Source organism: Schistocerca nitens, chromosome 1 (genome assembly GCF_023898315.1).
Source record: "Schistocerca nitens isolate TAMUIC-IGC-003100 chromosome 1, iqSchNite1.1, whole genome shotgun sequence".
Lineage (NCBI taxonomy): Eukaryota > Metazoa > Arthropoda > Insecta > Orthoptera > Acrididae > Schistocerca > Schistocerca nitens.
The window spans coordinates 1,258,847-1,277,193 of NC_064614.1; the positions used below are offsets into that span (position 1 = coordinate 1,258,847).

General features: G+C 43.1%; 1 protein-coding gene across 4 annotated transcripts in view; it reads left to right on the forward strand.

Annotated features, from left to right (window-relative positions):
- The window catches only part of LOC126240314 (DNA topoisomerase 2-binding protein 1-A-like), a 308,035-nt gene that overhangs the window by 73,320 nt on the left and 216,368 nt on the right, over positions 1–18,347 (forward strand). For all 4 annotated transcript variants that reach the window (XM_049947915.1, XM_049947916.1, XM_049947917.1 and 1 more), the window contains 2 exons: positions 11,918–12,136; positions 17,559–17,681. In XM_049947915.1, coding sequence (XP_049803872.1) covers positions 11,918–12,136; positions 17,559–17,681 — 342 coding nt within the window. The remainder of the gene's footprint in view (positions 1–11,917; positions 12,137–17,558; positions 17,682–18,347) is intronic.

The window sequence follows — 18,347 nt, forward strand, 5'->3', positions numbered from 1 at the left end:
GGCACCGCAGATGGTGATGAAGTTAAGGTATTATTTTAGCTTGTTGTGGAGAGGGGCAACATGAGAGAGAAAATGCTGACGTAATCCAAGATCGGTATAGCCAACGGAACTTGCAACGTTTAGCTTCACCGTGCAATTAAGATACAACTATTGATGGGTTGCATCAGCAGTGGTAAAACAGGAGAGTTGACGCTAAATGTTCCAGACCGAGTCAATACTTGATGAAGGAGCCCAGTCATCACCTTGTCTTGTGCCACTTATATCTCATTCTCATCTTTTTGCTTGTATTTCTGATATACTGTATTCAGCGACAATTTTGATCATCAAGCCTTCAAATTGAAACACAGTCTCTAAGAATACGCTTGATCAGAGTCAAGAAAACATTGGCAATTTCCGGCTAGTGAGCTGTTATTGGCTGATGACTTGTTAAATCACCCAACAGTTATTGCAGACCCTGCACCACACTAACACACTTTGTTTTGCTCACTATGTAATATGTTTTCAGGCTATAGCCTACGAAACATTTGTAATTCCTAAACTACTGGATTTTAAAGTACAAACAAGCACAGAAGCTATAAATCAGTCTGTGCAAGAATTTCATTCTCCTCCTCATAGGTAACAATTTCACCAGCACTCAATAATGTCAACTTACATAACCAAGTTGCAAATCCATAAACAAACAAGAGATTTCAAAATTTTACGTCATAAAATAGACCTATAAGGGAAAAAAGTGGATTTTACTACTAGTAATACTGTAGGGCATGTAATTGTGAAAAGATTGTCTTTTTTGCTAATGATATATGAGGCAGTTAAGCCATTTTCCCAACACACTACTGCCACAAATTATACCTTAAAACACAGTTCTGAGAATTCTTTCATTTTATGTTCACCTCGAAAATACCAAAAATTTATAGCCTGTATGGTGAAATAAACTGAAAACTGTGAAATACAGTGAAAACTGCTAGATTACATCTTGGTTCTTTGTTTTCTGCCTGAGCTGACAGTTACATAGTGTGGTGACATCACGCTAATACAGTGGTTTGTAGCATATAGAGTGATAAACAGCAAGCTTATTTTGGCGCCTTGTTCCAAAGTATGACTGATGTGATTGGTGTACATGGCAAATGGAGTGACCACGGCTTCCACTTAGGTTTGGTCAAACAATGGAAGCTCCAGGTGGGAATACTAACAATGTAGGAGAAGATAATTGCTACTTACCGTAAAGATAACATGCTAAGTTGCAGACAGGCACATTTAAGACACATACACATCAGCTTATGACCACAGCCTTCGTCAGAAAAAAGAGAACCACACAAGCAAGCACATCTCACACACATGTGACTGCCAACTTTGGCAGCTTGGGCCAGAATGCAACTATCGTGGGATGGTAGCAGCAATCTGGAGGTGCCAGGGATTGGAAAGGGGAAGGAATAGCAGTGTATGGGTGGAGGAAGAGAGGAGCACTCTGGGGCGGAATGTGCAGGGACCAGAAAACCAACAGGCCCAGTGTCAGGAGATTGTGGGGTAGGGAGGTGGGGAAAACAGAGTGGAAAAGCAGAGCAGTTGGGAAGATACAGAGGAGAAAGTCCCCGCTCACTCCGCCAGACAGCACTCCTCTCTTCCTCAACCCATACACTGCTATGCCTTCCCCGCCCACTCCAGATTGCTGCTACCATTCCACATGATAGTTTCATACTGGCCCGAGGTGCTGGATTTGGCATTAGGCTGAATGAATGGTGTTTCTCTTTTTCCAATGAAGGCTGTGGCCAAAAGCTTCTGTGTGATTCTCTTTTAATTGTGCCTGTCTGCAACTTATCGTGTTATCTTTATGGTATGTAGCAACCTGTCTTTTCCTACATTGTTGATATTCCACTGAGGTTTAAATTATATAGTTATACCTCATATGCCATTCACTACAGTGCATTAATTTTGCTTGCAGTGGTTATGCTCCGAGCTTATCGACAGAATGCGTAAAGTATCATGCTTCTACCAGCTACAGCCTTTGTAGGTTACTCCATTTGCTGTGTGTGGCACCACAATTAACAGGATGTGTTCAGTGAACAGTTGTGCGATGGCATGTTAGTCTTTGTTGCAGCCCTCAGTGGTGTTTAATGCTTTGTGATGACAGGCACATTGCCATAAATGTAACAGATTGCTGGGACAGAGAACACTGAAATCACAGCAGGCTTAACTTTATTTGATATTCATTGACATAAATAAACACATGTGAAGGAAAACTTGTGTGTATGTGTACTGTATTTTATGGACTATGACACACCGTAATCTTTAAGCAGTTTTTAAAACAATAACATTTTTACAATTTTTGTTATTAGATTACAAAGCCAGAAAAAAACTTCCATTATAAAACTGAACTGATCTTCAAAATCCCTTAATTCATCATCTGAACCTTCTTCCTCGTCTCTCTCATCATTATCCTCTTCGTACATAAGACGGTCTTCACTGCCATCAAGAGCATTACTTATATCCCACTTCTTGAAAGATTTAACAATAATGTCTTCTCTCATTCTAGACCAAGACTGTTTTATCCACTGATACACTTGTTTGACTGTAGGTCTTTTAAAGCTCCCTCTGGCATAAATCCGTGTTGGGTATCATCCATTTGTTCCATTCCTCTCATGTGCACTTCAAATGCTTTATTTATTGAGACATCAAGAGATTGTTGTTGTCAAGTAAGTCCTCGTGGTATAACAGGTAGCTCTAGATTTCCCTGTCTGTTTCTCTTTCACAGAATTTTTCAAATGATTACTAAACTGATCTAGCACAAGAAGAGAACTGCTCTCAAATAAAACACCTTTGCTTCCCTCCCATATCTGTAAATCCATAATTTCACACCAGCCTCATTCATCTAAACCTTGTTATGTAAGTGAACACCACCACCTGGCAGTATTTTAGAAGGTTTTGGCTTGTTTGAAGGTTTTGGCTTGTTTTGCTCTTGAAAATGGTCTTGGATTAAGTTTAGCACTGTAAGCACAACATAAGAGGACAACATTGTAGTGCATTTTTTCATGTCCACTTGTTTTTTAGTTAGTTTTTGCACCTTTCATGGCAACAGGTCTGTTACTCGGCGCATAAAATGTCAGAGGAGTTTTGTCTATATTCGCCATTCAGCTTACTCCCACATTGATTTTCTTTCTATGTTGAAGAATAAAGTGATGGAAAGATAATATTTTCTCTTCATACTCTTGTGGCCCTTTCGGAGATATTTTGGTTTCGATTTGCTTGCTGAGTCCATGATGCTTGATAATCCTGTAGCATGAACTAACTCCACCCTTAGTCTGTCAAGTTCCATTGTAGCATTAGTTTACAAGTGGGCATTTGAATCATTCTTGTATTCCAAAGCCATTTTGATGGTGTCCTTGAATCCATTTCAGTATGTCGTCTTCTAGTTTTGGCTGTTTTGCAGTGTGTCCTCCATTTGTACATTTAGTCTTCTCTCCCTCCCCCCCCTCCCAATAAGTCTCCCCTGGCCTGGGGTTCTGGATGACTTTTCTGAACTATACCCCCTTTCCCTAAACCACTCCAGTCCTTTTCTTTCATCCCTTTTCCTTCTCCTTCAACTCTTGTGCCGGAAAAAGGAGCCACTGGCTCCAAAAGCTTGTAAAAGTTAAACCATTTGGTGTGCGTGCGCCTGCCACCACTTGGTGAGTAGTTTTTTTATCTACCAATTTAAATTATAATATAAGTAACGATTGATTTCATTGTTACAAAGTAAGTTCTGCGATATTTTGCCACTGTGCCATGTAAAGTAGAACCAATAGGAAGCATGAACGGTCCCTATGTCACAAGCAGAAAGCAAGATGCCATACTGTATTTATCATGTTCAGGGGAAGCCCATATTCCATGGGTTTTATGTTTTTAAGCACCAGCACATTGAATGTCATGAGAACAAATCATTATTGATGAGATTTCTTGTAAGAAAATGATGGGCAACGTCATATTGGTGGTTAAAGAATTTTCGTGTCATAACTCATATGTAATGATAGTAAGCTGTTTTTAAAGCAAGGACTCAATTAAAATTCATGAAAATTGGTCATTCGTATTAGGATTTGTTATATAATTGTGAGCAACATTTAGGCGATTATAGTAACAAGAAGTATGATACCACGCAAGTTGTCAAATGGCGTAGTAGGTTGTGACGTCGTAATAAGGAACTGAGAACAAATAAGATGAGGGTTCTTGTGCCATTGTATTAATACATTTTTCACCTTCGTGTTTTCTAAAAGGTTGTGGGAGTTTCATATAAAAATAATGGATGTAATTTATGTAAGGTATGATGTTCTGTAAATATAAGTGCATTCTCTTTCAGAAATATGTTTGTTTGATTTGGTGAACTTTTATAAGTTGATGCCTTTACTGAGTGGACACGTATCTTTCATTTTTGTCTTATTACACATTCACAAATATAAAGTTTTATTTTTGTATACCACAGACAGAGCAACATGACTATCATATGGTCAGGAAAGGAAATGTTCTTTTTAAGAGAGCTAATGAACAAATTATCTGTGCATCCATTTTTGTGAACAAATTGTATTTGTTTGTGAGCCAGATAAATCTGACAGCTGGGAGAGTGCTGAGAGTGCAAAGTCACGTCACCCAGCACGTGCCAGGTCTACGTGCACATAAACGTTAGCTGCCCCGTCCCGTATGCTGATGGCTTTAGGGCATTACGCCTAGTCAGTATAAATACTGATACATCACTGAATGAAAGAAAATCTAATTTTCACATGTTAATTTTTAATACATCTACATCTATTCCCTGTCACGAACTACTTCACGAATGTTTGAGGTCTTAAAGTTGAAGTATCACTGACTGCCCTCAAATTCCACTTTAGTACAAAATAATGTTCCTTTCACATGATGAACAATTCAAGATACTGAAAAAGGTTTTGGCATGTGATACTGCACAAGAGAGAGAGAGAGTATTTTACTGTGTGGTTAATGATATTAATTCGTATCTACAAATATACTGAGGCTACTAGTTGACTGTCCTGCAGTGCAAAGTTACTGATTATCCAAACCTTATACTGAACAGGAAAAGAAATAAAATCTGTATACAGCATAACACTAACATGTCACCTCCTGTGCATCTCACCCACATCCACTCCCAGTAGTTTTTGGTGAGTGTGAGGGAATGGGAGAGGGGGAATCTTGTCCACGTTAAACTGTGATCTCCACGTAACTGTCTCCCAGGGGGTCCACAACTCTTTTGTGGACACGTGCGTAGCGAGCACGGGACCCCAAGCTAATGTGGCCCTCCTTCCTTTCCGGGCTGCATACCTTCCCTTTCCGCATCCTTCCCCCCCCTCACCTCTGGCTCTTTCCTTCCCTTTCTCCCCCTCTGGGAGTATGGTTTGTGCCTACGTCCGGAGACAGACGCTCGAAACTGTTCCAAATTCCTTGCTTTCTACACTCGCAAGTCCTCGTCCTTCCTCTGTCCTTCTCTTTTCCTTCCCTCTTCTCTTTGCCCTTTTCTCCGCTGCGGCGTTTGAGACCCCCTCTTCTTTCCTTTCCCTTTCTCTTTTTTCCTCCCTGTGCGTGTCTGAAGGCCGACCCACGCACTTCCATGCGTAGCCGGTGACGGGGTAACGCGTAATTCCCCGCCCCGGGTAGACAGGTAGGACACGTACGTACCCCCACGTAACGGCCAGGCCCAGGGAGGGGTGATTACCCGAGCTGATACCTTCCGAAAGTACCAATTGGTCCCTCCGTCAGTTTGTCGGGAGGTGTGAACAATCACCTAAGGCGGGAGTGCCCTCAGTGAGGGCCCCCACAAGGGAGGAGCGCGCCATCGGAGACGCCGGTAATCATGGGGGATTCTTCCGCAATGGTTTCCTCACCTTCCACTATGTCTGCTCACAAACGTAAGTTCACTGAGTCTCAGCCACAGACAGTTCTTCCATCGTTGCCACAGTTCCTTGTTGTTTCTCGGTCTGATGAAGGTCACGACTTCTCCACGGTCAACCCTTTCATTATTCAGAAAGGTGTCGACGCAATTGCAGGTCCTGTAAAGTCTTGTTCCAGATTACGGAATGGCACCCTGTTGTTAGAAACAAACAGTGCCCTCCAGGCACAAAAATTGCTGCGTACTTCTCTGCTCCACACCTTCCCTGTCCGGGTGGAACCGCACCGTACCTTAAATTCCTCGCGTGGAGTCGTTTATACACGCTCCCTCGATGGATTGTCTGACGAAGAAATTCAGCACTACCTGTCTGACCAGGGCGTAACGGCTGTTCATAGAGTTACGAAAAGGGTTGACACGAACATCATTCCAACCCGCACTGTCTTCTTGACATTTGACAAAGTTCAACTCCCATCGAAAATCAAAGCAGGCTATGAGATAATTTCCGTTCGCCCTTACGTTCCAAACCCTACGCGTTGCTATAGATGTCAGCGGTTCAATCACACCAGCCAGTCCTGTTCCAATCCGGCCAAATGTGTTACGTGTGGCAAGGATGCCCATGAGGGTGCTTGTCCACCTCCATCCCCTCGCTGCATCAACTGTATGGGTGACCACGCTGCTTCCTCTCGAGATTGCCCCGTTTTTAAGGACGAAAAGCTCATCCAGGAAATAAGAGTGAAGGAAAAGGTGTCGACCTTTGCTGCTCGAAAACTATTCGCCAGTCGACAGCCCACCGTGCCTCAGACAGGAAAATACAGCACTGTCCTTGCTTCTCCTCGGCCAACAAAGGAGGCGGCCACGCAGACTTGCGACCTCACCTTTAGTACCACTGTTGTCAGATCGGCCAGCGCAAAGATCGCCCGTTCAACCTCCCCACTTTCGCCTGCCCACTCTATGGCTCACCCTTCGTCGGGTTCTGCTAAATCTCGAGCCCAAAAGTCAGACGCCAAGTCTTCGAAAAAAGAGCATACTCGTGAAGAGTTTTTACGTACCGCAACTTCACAACCATCGGTTCCTCCTTCATCTAAACATCATACTTCCAAGAAGGCTACAAAGAAACCCAGTTCCTCTCCTTCTCCGCCAAGGCGTGTCCCATCTACAGCACCACCTGGCGGAAATCGCCCTCGGCCGTCTTCTGTGTCGCCGAGGCGCACTGCTGGTGGCCGGTCAACCGGCCGATCGCTGGTGGCAGGGGCTGCTCCTGACCAACCTATGGATCAGGATCTTCTGCCTTCGGCTGAATGCCATTCCATGCTGTCGGTCGCAAGCTCTGAGCAGTCGTTGAGTTGACAGCACCCTTGGTCACATTCCTTCATTTTCTGATCACCCTATGTCCATTATCCACTGGAATATCCGCGGCATTCGAGCCAATCGGGATGAATTGTCGGTCCTCTTACGATCCTACTCGCCGGTCATCTTCTGTCTTCCGGAAACAAAGCTGCGTCCCCATGACCGCTTTGTTCTCCCCCATTTTCAGTCCGTCCGATATGATCTCCCCTCTGTTGAAGGCACTCCAGCCCATGGAGGACTCATGATTCTTCTCCATGATACTCTCCATTATCACCCAATCCCCTTAAACAGTTCCTTCCAAGCTGTCGCCGTCCGTCTTTCCCTTTCTGGATACACGTTCTCTCTTTGTACTGTATACATTCCATCATCCACACCAATGGCACGAGCTGATCTCCTTCATCTTCTTGGTCAGCTTCCACCCCTCTATTTGCTGGTTGGGGACTTCAATGCCCACCACCCACTTTGGGGATCTCCACATCCTTGTCCACGTGGCTCTACACTGGGGTCCCCACATTTTTGTCTGCCTCCACAACAAATTTATCTCATTTAGACCTTGCGGTCGGTACTGTTCCGCTAGCTCGGCGCTTCGAATGGTTCGCCCTTGATGATACACACTCGAGTGACCACTTTCCATGTGTCCTTAGACTGCAGCCTCATCTGCCATATATGCGCTTGCGACGCTGGAAGTTTGCCCAAGCCGATTGGACACTTTTTTCGTCTCTAGCAACATTCGATGACCGTCGCTTTCCCAGCGTCGACGATGAGGTCACACATATTACCGACGTTATTCTTACAGCTGCGGAACGTTCAATACCACGCACCTCCGAATTGCCCCAGCGCCCCCCAGTTCCTTGGTGGAACGAGGCATGCCGTGACGCAATACGTGAGCGGCGACGTGCTCTTCGCATTTTCAGTCACCATCCTACTTTGGCCAACTGTATCCGCTATAAGCAGCTCCGTGCGCGATGCCGTCGCGTCATCCGCGATAGCAAGAAGGCAAGCTGGAAATTCTTTATTAGCTCATTTAACACCTTCACTCCCTCCTCAGAAGTTTGGAGTCGGCTTCGACGGTTCTCAGGCGCGCCTAGTTTCTCTCCGGTCTCTGGGCTCACTGTCGCGCATGATACCTTAGTGGACCCCGTCGCAATTTCCAACTCATTGGGTCAGCACTTTGCTGAGATTTTGAGCTCTTCAAATTATCCACCAGCGTTTCTCCTGAAGAAACGTGCAGCGGAAGTGCGACATCTTGCTTTCTCCTCTCAAAATCACGAAAGCTACAATACTGTTTTCTCCATGCGGGAACTCCAACATGCCCTCTCTTCTTCTCGCTCCTCCGCCCCAGGACCGGATGGTATCCATGTCCAAATGTTGCTGCATTTATCAACCCATAGTCTGCGTTACCTCCTTCGCCTTTATAATCGAATTTGGACCGACAGTACCTTTCCCAGACGGTGGCGGGAAGCTATAGTCGTTCCTGTTCTGAAACCTGGAAAGGACAAACATCTCCCCTCTAGCTATCGCCCCATTTCTCTCACGAGTAGTGTCTGTAAGGTTTTGGAGCGTATGGTGAATTACCGTTTAGCTTGGTGGCTGGAATCCCGCAGTCTTTTAACACCAGCCCAATGCGGATTCCGGAAGCATCGTTCTGCAGTTGACCATCTTGTTGCTCTCTCCACTTATATCATGAACAATTTTCTCCGGAAACGCCAAACGGTAGCAATATTTTTTGATCTGGAGAGAGCATACGATACCTGTTGGAGGACAGGCATCCTCCGCACACTGTTCTCTTGGAGCTTTCGAGGCCGGCTGCCCCTTTTTCTTCGCGAATTTATGGCAGAGCGCACATTTAGGGTGCGGGTGAACACTACTCTCTCCCGTACTTTCTCCCAAGAAAACGGGGTACCCCAGGGCTCCGTGCTGAGTGTTGTACTGTTTGCCATCACCATAAATCCAATTATGGATTGTCTCCTTCCTGACGTCTCGGGCTCCCTCTTTGTGGGCGATTTTGCGATCTACTACAGCTCTCAACGGACCAGCCTACTTGAACGACGTCTTCAAGGATGTCTCGATCGTCTCCACTCGTGGAGCATCGAAACTGGCTTCCGTTTCTCACCCAGTAAGACCGTTTGTGTTAATTTTTGGCGACGTAAGGAGTTTCTTCCGCCCTCCTTACATCTAGGTCCTGTCAACCTTCCGTTTTCAGACGTCGCTAAATTCTTGGGTCTTATGTTTGACAGAAAACTGTGCTGGTCCTCCCACGTTTCCTATCTTTCGGCTCGCTGTCTGCGATCCCTTAACACCCTCCGTGTCCTGAATGGTACCTCCTGGGGAGCGGACCGAGTGGTCCTTCTCCGCCTCTATCGCGCCTTAGTGCGCTCGAAATTGGACTATGGAAGCATAGTCTACTCCTCTGCTCGGCCGTCTATTCTTCGGCGTCTCGACTCTATCCACCACCGTGGATTACGTTTAGTGTCTGGAGCTTTTTACACTAGCCCTGTGGAAAGCCTTTATGCTGAGACTGCTGAACCTCCGCTGTCCAATCGGCGAGCAGTCCTTCTGAGTCGTTATGCTAGCCATCTGTCTTCCATGCCTGCTAATCCAGCCCATGACCTTTTTTTCGACGCCTCCTTTGATGTAGGGTATGCAGGCCGCTCCTCCTCCCTACTACCCCCGGGAGTCCGCTTCTGTCAACTGCTCCATTCTCTTTCCTTCCGCTTTCCTAAAACCTTATTGACAACTTGGGGTACAGCACCGCCTTGGCTGCGTCCCCGGATCTGTCTGCTCCGTGATCTTTGTCAATTTCCCAAGGACGGTACACCTTCACTTGTTTATCGTCGGGCATTTGCTGCTCTATGTGCACAAATGACAGACGCCACCTTTATTTACACCGACGGCTCGAAAACATCGTTGGGTGTAGGGAGTGCCTATATTGTTGGCGACACCCCAAATCACTTTCGGCTTCCCGACCAGTGTTCGGTTTATACTGCGGAGCTTTTCGCTGTTCTCCAGGCTGTCCACTACATCCGCCGCCATCAGCGGATACAGTACGTAATCTGCTCAGATTCTCTCAGCTCTCTCCTCAGTCTCCAAGCTCTTTACCCTGTGCACCCTCTGGTCCACCGGATTCAGGACTGTCTGCGCTTGCTCCACCTGGGGGGCGTCTCGGTGGCGTTCCTCTGGCTCCCGGGACACGCTGGTATCTGTGGGAATGAGGCGGCCGATATAACGGCCAAGGCTGCGGTCTCTCTTCCTCGGCCAGCTATTCAGTCGCTGCCCTTCACCGATCTACGGAGCGGTTTATGTCGCAAAGTTGCTCATTTATGGCATGCGCATTGGTCAACACTTCCCCGTAATAAATTGTGGGAAGTGAAAGCCCTTCCTTGCGCTTGGACCTCTTCCTCCCGAACGCGTCGTCGGGAGGAGGTAATTTTAGCTAGACTCCGGATAGGGCACTGTCTTTTTAGCCATCGACATCTTTTAAGCGGCGATCCTCCCCCACTCTGTCCCCACTGCTCTCAGCTGTGGACGGTAAGACACCTTTTAATTGAATGCCCCTATTTTAATCCGTTACGCTCCTGTCTACAGCTATCGCCTGATCTATCGTAGATTTTAGCAGATGACACGCGCTCAGCCGACCGCGTTCTCCAGTTTATTAGTGACAGTGAAATGACGTCAGCCTTTTTGGGGACAACCAACCCCTTTCTGTAGTGGATTTTTAAGCCTTCCTTCTGCTTTTAGTTTCTCCAATTTTATGACTTACGTTCCCATTGCTGCTGGTTTTCAATTTCGGTTTTTTACTGTTCCTGAGTCACGGCCCGGGCACTAATGACCATAGAAGTTTTGCGCCTTAAAACCAAAAACTAAAACCAAAAATAAAAAAAATCCACGTAACTGTAAGTCAGTTCTAAGGTTTGAGAGAGGTGAGGGCATACTGCCCTAGTGGACTATGCCTATTAAAGCACCTTTAAGCTCAAACCAAGCTTCCTGTAGAGGACAGCTTTATTTTCCAGTGCACTATAGGCATACTAGGTATGGCTGAAATTTCTCCAGGTGTTCCAGAGCTATGCTGAAAGGTACAGGAATAACACTAATGATGTTTATGAACAGTGCTAACATGCATGTTTACTTGCTTATTGCCAGTTTCTTCGAACTACAGGATGTGCACCACACTGCAGTGCACTGCTTCCCAGGTTCAGTGGCAATCTCTTGTGCTGTTTAGCAGATGACAGGAAGTGGGGGGCTGTGGGTGTTTGGTTGTGTGGTGTGTTGAGGTTATGCTTTTAGGTGACTAACGTGCAATAATGTCTGCTCACCAGAAAGAGTTCAGTTTTTCAACTTCAGGTCACACAACAATGCATCGGTAGGACTTCCCCTGACCAATTCAGTTACACTTTGAGTTGCTATATAACATGAAGACGAGAACTTGTTAATAACTCAAAACAGGTTGTGATACCATTTATGACCTGAAGCTGAAAATTTCATATTAATTTTGGTGTCAATTTAGTATCTTCAGTCTCTTGGAAAATGCATCAAACATTGAAGATGATGATACAGGAAATTGTCTGACATCATCACACATCATCAGATAACACTGCTTTACATTCAAGTTACATATATAATTGCGGGCATTTATTCTTATTAGAGCACACGTCATTGTTGGAACTCTGGAAATATGTAAAATTTGTGTGTTTTGTTTTATTTTCATAGGTGGTGAGTATTCAGGCAAACTTATAGGTGACCAGACTCATATGTTGGTTATCCAAGAACCTTATGGAGAAAAATTCAAGTACGCATCACAGTGGCAGCTCCCTTGTGTGCTACCTGCATGGGTTCAAGATAGCGTAAAGAATGGTTACGCACTTCCAGTTGAACCGTACGGTGTGAAACAGAAGCAGAAGTCGTCTACACCAGTGCATGATGACCCTAGTGAGTGTTTTACTGTAATGTGATTCCATCTGTGTCTAGAATATGTGAATACGAGGGTGGTTTGAAAAGTTCTCAGAACAGAATAGAAAAAAAGTACTTACATCACTGAAACTTTCCTATTTTTCAATGTAGTCTCCTTGTGTTGTTGTTGTTGTGGTGGTCTTCAGTCCTGAGACTGGTTTGATGCAGCTCTCCACGCTACTCTATCCTGTGCAAGCTGCTTCATCTCCCAGTACCTACTGCAACCTACATCCTTCTGAATCTGTTTTGTGTATTCATCTCTTGGTCTCCCTCTATGATTTTTACCTTCCACACTGCCCTCTAATGCTAAATTTGTGATCCCTTGATGCCTCAGAACATGTCCTACCAACTGGTCCCTTCTTCTTGTCAAGTTGTGCCACAAATTTCTCTTCTCCCCAATTCTATTCAATACTTCATCATTAGTTATGTGATCTACCCATCTGATCTTCAGCATTCTTCCGTAGCACCACATTTCGAAAGCTTCTATTCTCTTCTTGTCCTAACTATTTATCGTCCATGTTTCACTTCCATACATGGCTACTCTCCATACAAATACTCTCAGAAAATACTTCCTGACACTTAAATCTATACTCGATGTTAACAAATTTCTCTTTTTCAGAAACGCTTTCCTTGCCATTGCCAGTCTACATTTTATAGACTCTCTACTTCGACCATCATCACTTATTTTGCTCCCCAAATAGCCAAACTCATTTCCTAATCTAATACCCTCAGCATCACCCAACTTAATTCAACTAGGTTCCATTATCCTCATTTTGCTTTTGTTGATGTTCATCTTATATCCTCCTTTCAAGACACTGTCCATTCCATTCAACTGCTCTTCCAAGTCCTTTGCTGTCTCTGACAGAATTACAATGTCATCGGCGAACCTCAAAGTTTTTATTTCTTCTCCATGGATTTTAATACCTATTCCGAACTTTCCCTTTGTTCCCATCTTCACCGCCCACTCAATATACAGACTGAACAACATTGGAGAGAGGCTACAACCCTGTCTCACTCCCTTCCTAACCACTACTTCCCTCTTATGGCCCTCGACTCTTATAACTGCCATCTGGTTTCTGTACAAATTCTAAATAGACTTTTGCTCCCTGTATTTTACCCCTGCCACCTTCAGAATTTGAACGAGAGTATTCCAGTCAACATTGTCAAAAGCTTTCTCTAAGTCTACAAATGCTAGAAACGTAGGTTTGCCTTTCGTTAATCTTCCTTCGAAGATAAATCGTAAGGTCAGTATTGCCTCGCGTGTTCCAACATTTCTACGGAATCCAAATTGATGTACCCCAAAGTCGCGGGTTCTACCAGTTTTTCCATTCATCTGTAAAGAATTCGCGTTAGTATTTTGCAGCTGTGACTTATTAAACTGATAGTTCGGTAATTTTCACAACTGTCAACACCTGCTTTCTTTGGGATTGGATGTATTATATTCTTCTCGAAGTCTGAGGGTATTTCGCCTATCTCATACATCGTACTCACCAGATGGTAGAGTTTTGTCAGGACTGGCTCTCCCAAGGCCGTCAGTAGTTCTAATGGAATGTTGTCTACTCCCGGGGCCTTGTTTAGACTTTGGCCTTCCAGTGCTCTGTCAAACTCTTCACGCAGTATCGTATCTCCCATTTCATCTTCATCTACATCCTCTTCCATTTCCATAATATTGTCCTCAAGTATTTCGCCCTTGTATAGACCCTCTGTATACTCCTTCCACCTTTCTGCTTTCCCTTCTTTGCTTAGAACTGGGTTTCCATCTGAGGTCTTGATATTCGTACAAGTGGCTTTCTTTTCTCCAAAGGACTGTTTAATTTTCCTGTAGGCAGTATCTATCTTACCCTCTAGTGAGATAAACCTCTACATCCTTACATTTGTCCTCTAGCCATCCCTGCTTAGCCATTTTCACTTCCTGTCGATCTCATTTTTGAGACGTTTGTATTCCTTTTTGCCTGCTTCATTTACTGCATTTTTATATTTTCTCCTTTCATCAATTAAATTCAATATTTCTTCTGTTAACCAAGGCTTTCTACTAGCCCTAGTCTTTTTACCTACTTGATCCTCTGCTGCCTTCACTACTTCATCCCTCAAAGCTACCCATTCTTCTTCTACTGTATTTCTTTCAGTCATTCCTGTCAATTGTTCCCTTAGCTCTCCATGAAACTCTGTACAACCTCTGGTTTAGTCAGTTTATCCAGGTTCCAGCTCCTTAAATTCCCACCTTTTTGCAGTTTCTTCAGTTTTAATCTACAGTTCATAACCAATAGATTGTTGTCAAGAGTCCACATCTGCCCCTGGAAATGTCTTACAATTTAAAAACTGGTTCCTAAATCTGTCTTACCATTATATAATCTATCTGATACCTTCTAGTATCTCCAGGATTCTTCCATGTATACAACCTTCTTTTATGATTCTTGAACCAAGTGTTAGCTATGATTAAGTTAAGCTCTGAGCAAAATGCTACCAGGCGGCTTCCTCTTTCATTTCTTATCCCCAATCCATATTCACCTACTACGTTTCCTTCTCTCCCTTTTCCTACTCTCGAATTCCAGTCACCCATGACTATTAAATTATCGTCTCCCTTCAATATCTGAATAATTTTTTATCTCATCATACATTTCCTCGATTTGTTCATCGGTTCTTGTAGTTTTGCCATGGCAGTGGCACATGGGTGCAGGCGTGCATTGTATTGATTGGAGATGACTTTCTTCCTGTCTAAAGCTGGCATTTTATCGCATATTTTTTGTTGCAATTTTTGCGGGAGGTTAGCATAGTATTCTCAAATAATTGTTTGCCCAGTGAGGAGATAATCTACAAACAGAATCCCCTTTGCATCACAGAATGCTGATGCCATGACCTTTCCCATAGAAGGAATTGTGTTTGCTTTCTTTGGTGGTGGAGAGTCAGCATGTTTCCACTGCTTTGACTGTTGTTTTCCCTCTGGGGTATAGTAGTGCACCCAAGTCCCATCTGTGGTCACAAACCAGTGCAAAAAAATCTTGTTCATTTCTCCTAAAACAGGCCAAATATTGTCCAGATATGTCCATTCTCAAGTGTTTTTGATCCAGCATCTAGTCACGGCACCCAAATTGCAGATAATTTTTTTCATTTCTAATTCTTCAGTTAAAATGTGATATACACATTCAAATGACATCCGGAAAGCGTGAGCAATTTCACGCTCTTTCAATCGGGGATTCTCCATGACCATTTTGTGCACTTTTTCAGTGATTTCTAGAGTAGTGACACATGTTGGCCGACCACTACACAGATCATCATCTAAGCTCTCCTGACCAAATTTAAATTCATTTGTCCACTTGGCAATAGTTGAATATGAAGGAGCAGAGTCCCCCAGTGTATTCTGGAAATTGGCATAAATGTCCTTTGCTTTCATACCTTTCTTTATGAAGCACTTAATCACTGCTTGAATCTCCATTTTATTTCCATCTTAGCAAATCACTATGTGACGATGACGACAACAAGAACAACAACAACAAGAGCCCCGTCACTGCCACGGCTCTCTTCAAAGAGCACTGACATGGCACGTGTTTACAGGCAACAGTCCAATGAATATCACATGAACAACTCGTTGTGCTAGTGCTGACCTCTCTTGATGATTCCAAGAACTTTTCAAACCACCCTCGTATGAATTGGTGTGATAATTTTCAACTGTGTATGCTGTTGAATGATTTGTCATTCCAAAATGAAACTGAAAAAATGTGTGCACTATATTTATGACATAAGAGGAGCATCAGTTTACCAGCTGCTATATCTGGAGCCCTTGAAGAGAGCTAGAGGCACAAAAAATAATTTGAATGAATCTCTAGCTTTGATTGATTGAAATTCGTGTTTTTATAGAGTTCGTATAGGCACAGAAATTGAAGTAAAGTTAAACTTGCTCAAAGTTAGCAGTAATTTCATAGACCTTATACGAGGTGTGTTCAGAAAGTAATGGGAATTCCCTAATTTTGCCTGTTCAGATTCTCACATTTTTTCTGTGTTATCAGTAAATATGCATGAAAAGTATCTGTAAATTGTTAACTGTATTGGAAATTTAGTCTGTTGTAAGCTGTCAAAAAGTTTAATTTTGCATTTATAATAAAACAGTGATTATTTGTGCAGGAAAGTTTTAGAAATGTTAAATGTATCTTTTGGTGAGTCCACTAGGAGTAAAACAAGGCTTTTTATGAGTTGTATAAGCGTTTCAAAGAAGACCATGGAGAGGCTGCTGATGAGTGTCTCAGATGGCTCAGCACATTGTTGACTGATGAAATTGTTGAAAAAGTGAAAGAAATGATTATCAGCAGTCACCATATCATAATCAGAAAGGTCACTGATGATGTTGGAATATCAATTGGGTCATGCTGTGAAATTTTTTAGGAAGTTTTGGGCACGACCGTAGTGTGACAGCAAAATTATTGAACTTCGGCTAAAAACAGTGACTAATGTAAGTTGCTCAGGAGTCACTAGATTGTCAGTAATGATTGAGAACAAGTGGAATGTGTCATAACAGGTGGTGAAACATGGAGTTCTGGATACGACTTTGGAACTAAGGTTCAGTCGTCCCAGTGAAAGCATTCTGGGTTGCCAAGACCAGAAAAAACTTGGCAAGTGTGATTAAATGAGAAGCATATGCTAAATGTGTTATTCAATTGTAATGGCAAAGTGCACCATGAGGTCTCGACACAAGATTGAACAGTCAGTAAGGAGTACTACTTCAACATCATTTGCATGAAGCAAGTTGGGAAAGATGAGCAGATAAGTGGCAAAACAATTCATCACTTTTACACCACAGTACTGCACCTACTCACACTTCGTTGTTTGTTCATGAATTGTTGGCCAAAAACAGAACTGTAATGATGCCCCCGCCTCAATACTTTCCAGAAATAGCCTGATATGACATTTTTCAGTTCTCAAAAATAAAGAAAACAAAAGTGTTCCAGAGATTGGAAAAAGCACTGCCGTAAGTGTATAACTTCTAATGAGGCTATTTTTGAAATGATAACATTGATGTAAATGAATAAATGCAATTCTTTTCAAAACACAAATATTCCTGTTGTTTTGAATGGACATTGCATCTTTCCTTGTCCATATTAGGAATGACTTTTAGTAACATGGTATACATCATTTATTCAATTTCACATCTTTTTGCATAATAACAATTGTATAATATTTAAAAAAGCTAAATGTGAAAGACTGTTTTAAAACTTTCTTTTATGGACTTAAATTATATGTGCACTTGATTGGTTAGTTAAATATTGTTAATATTGTGCACAAAATATATGTGCTGTCAGTTTTCAAATTAGAGTATACAATAAAAATGTGTAGTTCAGCAACAGTTAACCTCATGAGCATGTATTGAGCTTCACATAGTTTTCTGTCAGTTGCTTCTCGTATGTTTCAGGATTACCAAATTTCTCAATGATAAGTGCTGTGGGCTTTGGTACAGGTACTGTGGATGAGACTGCAATGAATACATCCACATTCTCTGTGATTTCAAGTCGAAGAAGCTCAATTGGCAACTTAAGTAAGTTCAGTCACTGGTGAAATAAGTTTAAAGTTCTTTCAGTCTACTGAATAATGAGATTTACAGTTTGTGTGTGTGTGTGTGTGTGTGTGTGTGTGTGTGTGTGTGTGTGTGTGTGTGTTTGAAGATAATCAGCACGTCATGTATTGTGTTAACTGTAATTAGTTTTGTGGTAAATGATCATAATTCTCCGTCTTGTCAATATTATTGTAATCATATATCAGAATTTTTTATGTGAATTTTCAGAAAAATATAATATCGAGGTGCCGAGAACCATAAGGGCCTAAAGCACAGTGTTGCCGATTTTGAGTTTGTAGCAGATATGCATGCTCCTGACATCTGTTGATCTTACCATGAATCGGTTTTATCTGCGTTGTAGGCCCACATTGTGTATATGAACATTTACTAACTGAATAACTATGAACTTTGATGAAATAGTGTCCCACTGATTTCTCTGATATTCATGTCCATATGGGCCTGAATCACAAAGCACACTCTGAGCGAGGTGGTCCAGTGGTTAGCCCACTGGACTTGGGTTCGGGTTGATGACAGTTCAAACCCGCGTCTGCCCATCCTGATTTAGGTTTTCCATGAGTTCCCTAAATTGCTTCAGGCAGATCCTGGGATGGTTCATTTGAAAGGATGTGGCAGACTTCCTTACCTATT